This window comes from Daphnia pulex, chromosome 9 (genome assembly GCF_021134715.1).
Source record: "Daphnia pulex isolate KAP4 chromosome 9, ASM2113471v1".
Lineage (NCBI taxonomy): Eukaryota > Metazoa > Arthropoda > Branchiopoda > Diplostraca > Daphniidae > Daphnia > Daphnia pulex.
In genome coordinates, this window is record NC_060025.1 from 4,794,378 (window position 1) to 4,799,869 (window position 5,492).

Genomic DNA, 5,492 nt, shown 5'->3' on the forward strand with positions numbered 1-5,492 from the left:
TCAAACCTACTCGACAACAAATGCCATCTAGTTAGACGGCCAGCAACACTAATAATGTAAATTTTTCAGAATATTCAACAACAATTTACAAGTTCGTAGTAGTAAAAATGCTTGGGTTCGGAGAAAACATTCCACGAAGAATATTATATACTATATATTTTTTCCTATGCATACACACGCCTCAAAGTCAAATTCCCTTCATTTTCTCTACGTGACCGGGGATTTAATCTTGAGATGTCTGGAAATCAGGAGCGTGATTGACCCATATATAATAAACTACCAATGACACTCTTTTTTCTTTATCAAAATATAAGATAACCTAATTAGAGGTGTTGAGAAAAACTTGTAAATTTTCTCAGACAGTGTATTAAAGATATAAAGTGTTGTAAACAAAATGATATAGACCAATCTAACTTTGACAAGTAGACTGATCCTTTAGCTGTATGTTTCTCTCACACAGTAGCTGACAAGAAATAGAATATTTACTTCTCGTAACTGGCGTCTTCGCTCTTGGTATAAACTTTTGTCTTCGGCAGGCATAAACGGAATTATGATTGATGGAAAGAAATAGTTGCAAAAGATCTTTCGCCGGAAAATCACGTGATCATCCCCATACGATTGATTTTACCGGATAAAAAAGAATGTAAAGTAAACACAAACGGCTTCGGGCATGTTAACATGTCCAACTCCTGGAGATAAAACAAATTTGGCGGGATTAAAGCTATTTCTTATCTTCAAACTAATATTTTTCTCTGATGACTTACCATTTCCCCTTCTTCATTTCCGATATCAAGCCACAAAATGCGCACGCCATCATCGGCTGAATGGCGTAAATTGCCAAAGGAAGCTTTCCAAAATGGAACAGGCAACGTGTTAGATCGTTCAGCAGACTGCATCTCGCTAGCTGGATACAGTTTCAAGCCGTCTTCATAGTGCAGATAAAGGCGAGCCTCTTGTCCTCGCCACAAACAATCTAAATAATATTCAATCAATTACGATCCTAGAATTTTTAATAATGATGTAAAACTTATAATACCCCAAGCAGCTTCTCTGATGGCAACGACACAGTTATGTGTTCCTGTAACAAGGCCACGGGCCCACAAAGTTAAATCGCGTTCGCATTCCGCACGGAATACGCGATTGACTACTCCTTTTGATGTTCCAGTACGAATGCAAAAGGTGCAGTACTCTCCCTCCGAATTGCTCTTGTTGCTGCTTACCAACCTAATTATAAAAGATAAATATCGTTCAAATAGATTAGGAGATGGAATTAGAAATAATAATAATAATAATACCTGGTCATTAGAAGTGGTATGCGAGCACTCGGCTTTGTCCAGCCATCAATACTCCACGGTACCGAGTCATAAAGCAAGACATCACGATCGGTCAAGGCCACAAATACCGGTTGCCAATTTTCGCTCATCAGGGATGATGGCTCATTGCCATGACTGTTCAAACTTCCATTATCCATATTGACACTATTCTGGGCGTCTTTAGGTCGGTGACCCAAGAGAGCCAGCCAACCCCACATCCGTATGGAAGCCGTGTTCAATGCTTTCGCAATCCGATGCCCATTCTCGGCTAAACCACGTGAAGATAACACCGAAAGGGTCGTGTGCAAGGATACAAACCTGACAGTAATAATGGTTTTTATTTAAAAAACAAAATTCAATCATTAAAAAATGATTAGAAATTTTTACCATTGGGATGCTTGCGTGGTGTCTGGTGCACGAAGAAGGCAAGATTGTAATCCATCGGGTGAATGAATTTCCAAAATACGGTGATCATTTTTCTTGGCCGCTTTCAGCCGCCTGGCTAGGTAACAAAAGAGAAGAGGGACCGATCGCGTATCCGGTTTGGTCGATGTTTGGGCGACGTGGGAAAAGCCCAGGAATTGGCGCTGCAACTCCCATCCGATGTCGCTGAGAAGCGAAGCTTTTCGAATGTACGGCGTCACCTCGCGGAGATACTTCACTGCAATGTAGAATGATGTCACCACTAAGCCACAACACAAACGGCCAGCGAGGGAGTCGATCGTGGAGGTAATAAAAAACGAGAAAGGGATCATGCATCAAACAAGTCATCTATATGACGGATACTGGTGATCAACCTAGCAGGGAAGCAGGCGGTGAAACTTAATAAAAATAAAATAAAATAAAAACGAAATGGGCAGAAACTGAAAAAAAAAAAAGCTAACTCGGAAACTTGCACAAAAACTAAAACAAAAACAAACCAACAAGAAATGTGAAAGAAAAAAGCCAACTAAATTACTTTTCAAGGAATACTTGATAATGCGAGGTGTGACGGAATAATAATACACGCAACCGAGCAAAAAAATGCCAGAGCAATGCAAGCAGACACTCTTTCAATATGATCAAACCTGTTTTATACGATATTACATGGTCGTTGAGAGATGGACAGGTTCTGATAGAGCTAACGGAATGAAAGAAGTAAGGGAAGAAAATGAGTCTATCCACGACAACTTTCTCCAGTTCATCAATAAAAGAAAAGTTGATGTGGATAACTCCAACAGTATCCGTCTATGTACACGGTACCTTCCAATTCAACAGTATTTTCAGCGGTCTTCAAAGCAGAAACGGCCTCGTCGTGCGTTGCGTTATGTAAATCTTCTCCATTGACAGACAGAATAGCATCCCCTATTTAAGAAGAAAAATTATATTGAGTCGATTATTACTCTCATTAGAACTAGAACAGTAAAAGTTTAAGGATATTACCAACATAAAGCTGTTCAGTTCGATCAGCTGGCAATCCCTTGAAAATTTTAGAAATCAAAATGGGCATTCGGTTTTCTCGGCCGCCTTTAATTGATATGCCTAAACCAGTATTGTCCGATTTAACTATACGGACGATTCGTTTCTGATTGGCCAATGAATCTCGATATTGTTCAGCTGAAATTGCTGATGTGTTGAGAGTTTCTGCGCCATCTCTTTGGTTTGTTGAAGGATTTTCTAGTGTAATAAACAAACACCCGGCATCACCATTTAAAGTTGCAGTCGCTGGGTGCCATTCCTCTTTAGCCCATACTTCCACCTGACCGCTTCTGTCATAATTGGTCATTTCTATTCTGTAAATAATAGAAATAGAATTACTAACACCACCTGAGAAGAATATAACCAATAGTAACAATTATTGAAAGCTACATAATATCTAACGATAACAACGAAATAAATTAATAGCTTCGAGAAACGTTTAGTGAAAATATGGTCGCGCCTGCTCATCTTTAACTACATCCATCTGTTTCTAATTTGCTGCTCTAGATGCACATACACATGAACTAACCTTACCTTTTATTACACGCGTGGAACTTGTAATCACATCACTGTATTTTGTTTCTAAATTTGTATCTAATTGTTCTATATCTATAATAACAATCAGTCACTTTCGAGACTGAATCGTGTCTGAACTGTAAACACACACTTGTGGTTACCTAATAATCACTAGAGACATCTAACGTGATAACTATCAAGTAACCAAATCAGCCACGCCCGGTATGTGCTCCTTGACTTCTTGCTCGAAGGCTTCCTGCTGTTACTGTTTTCATAATATAAAAATACTGCCATTTCTATCTTTTTGTTGTTGCTGTCACTATTTAGTTGATAGAAGTTTAAGCGTAGTTTGAGTGAACTTACCTTTATTTTACAGTTCTTGCATAGCACAGCTACATATATAACATCCAGATTCGGTTAAATTTTGTGAGGTTCAGTGCTCCACTGCCTAGTGGTCGGTGTAACTCCTTCAGTAACATTAACCAGGCTTCTCCTCTATAATAAAATGTACACTCGACAAATTCTTGGGACGTAGCCCAACAGTTTACCCATATCACGTTTCTTCTCTATCCTTTACCTCTACTCTTGCTTAAAACGAAACGGCTGAACCAAGGTTTCGTTATGACGTTAGTCGGCAAAAGAATGGGTCAATTTCAAGCTTGACATTGCTTGAAGTCCCTTAGGTTTTTACTGCCGATACTGCCGCTTTGACTTTGTGTTGATTCGTGGGTTCAATGCGGGCCCGCATGATTTTTTTTCCCGGATGTCTTTTCGTAATACTTTTCAGTGGATACATTGTATATACTAGGGCTCGCGTTGCAAGCGTTGGCCTTCGGCTAAGTGACAGAGCTATCTTGGAAGAATTTTGGAATTAGGCAGTCTTGTTCTTGTGCTTCATTTTCTTGTCGTTATTTTTTATTTTACTCTGTAATTTTTTATTTTATTGTACTCTGTATACTCTTCTACTTTTTTAAAACACTGACCATAAAAAAAAAAAAGAACGACGTTGCATTTATAAATTTTCATTTCGACAAAAATAAACAAATAAGGAAGAAGGACAAATTAACATTTTTAGCGGAAGTAAAATAAACTTTTTGTCTGGGAATTCCAAACCTGGTCGGTATATACCTCATTTCTCGAAGTTTGGTGATACTTGATGAATACACTTTTCTGCCGTGTAATCAACCTCAGCTTCGGTGGTGAATCGCCCAATTCCAAATCGAATAGAAGAATGCGCCAAATCTTCTTCAGCGCCAATGGTCCGCAAAATATATGAAAGTTCCAGCAATGCTGAGGTGCAAGTACTTCCGCTTGAGAGTGCCACGTCTTACGTAATAAAAAGAATTAGTTAAAATGAAAGGTAGTGGAAGTTGCCTTTAAAGTTACCTTTCAGGGCCATGAAAAGACTTTCTCCCTCGACGTAGGCGAAAGAAAGGTTTACACAACCTGGGTAGGAGTGTTCAGGATCTCAATTTCGTACGACATGTGTTAAACTATTACCAATCTGATCGATCAAGCGTTGCGATAGTTTACTAATCTGGCATGATTATACTAAAACATGGTTTTGATCAATTAGTTATGTATGGATACTACTATGACATGAACTAAAACCTTAAGTTCTTGCTGAGCTACTTCACATGCTGCGCCAAAACCAACTGTCACTCTGTCAGTGGAGTAGGAACTGTTCCACCACGTATCCCTCATTCCTGACCACCTCCAGATTGCAGAGCTTCAATCCTAACCCGTGGTCGGCCTATCACGTAAAGAGCACCAACACCTTTTGTTCAAGTTCAAGAAAATAATGATGCGAAAAAAGAGTGAATTACATCGAAATAACAATCATATATTAAATTGTAAAATACCTTTATAAATCAATTGACATCGATTCAACATCAATTGGAATTTTACCTAGAGCTTGGGCTCCATCACAGTGGAAAAACACTTTAGCTTTTCGACACATAGCATCTAATGATGAAAAAATTATGTATAGAAATAGAACATTAGACTCTACAATGATTATGTGTGTGTCTCACCTATTTCTGCTATGGAATAATTTGCCATGTCAGGAAGCATTGCAACTAATACCCTTGTAAGTATCGACTCTAGCCACAAGTTGGTAACTGGAAGTTGGTCACTGGAAGTTGGTCACTGGAAGTTGGTCATTGTAAGTTGGTCACTGTAAGTTGATCCATGCTACATTTACTC

At 38.8% G+C, this 5,492-nt stretch overlaps 1 protein-coding gene across 4 annotated transcripts; it reads right to left on the reverse strand.

Annotated features, from left to right (window-relative positions):
• Positions 1-323: 323 nt before the first annotated feature.
• Positions 324-3,974, reverse strand: LOC124202360 (beta-1-syntrophin-like). 4 transcript variants are annotated; one of them, XM_046598702.1, is made up of 8 exons: positions 3,651-3,974; positions 2,736-3,085; positions 2,556-2,657; positions 1,701-1,998; positions 1,296-1,631; positions 1,037-1,224; positions 765-973; positions 324-689 (listed from the first exon to the last, which is right to left on the reverse strand). In XM_046598702.1, the coding sequence occupies exons 2-8, from the start codon at positions 3,076-3,078 to the stop codon at positions 597-599; spliced, it is 1,569 nt and encodes a 522-aa protein (XP_046454658.1). In that variant the 5' UTR covers positions 3,079-3,085; positions 3,651-3,974; the 3' UTR covers positions 324-596. The 4 variants fall into 4 exon arrangements, with proteins under 4 accessions (XP_046454658.1, XP_046454660.1, XP_046454661.1 ...); XM_046598704.1 differs by having other exon boundaries at positions 1,701-1,974; positions 3,651-3,963; XM_046598705.1 differs by lacking the exon at positions 3,651-3,974 and adding an exon at positions 3,306-3,466 and having other exon boundaries at positions 1,701-1,974.
• Between the last annotated feature and the right edge of the window lie 1,518 nt (positions 3,975-5,492).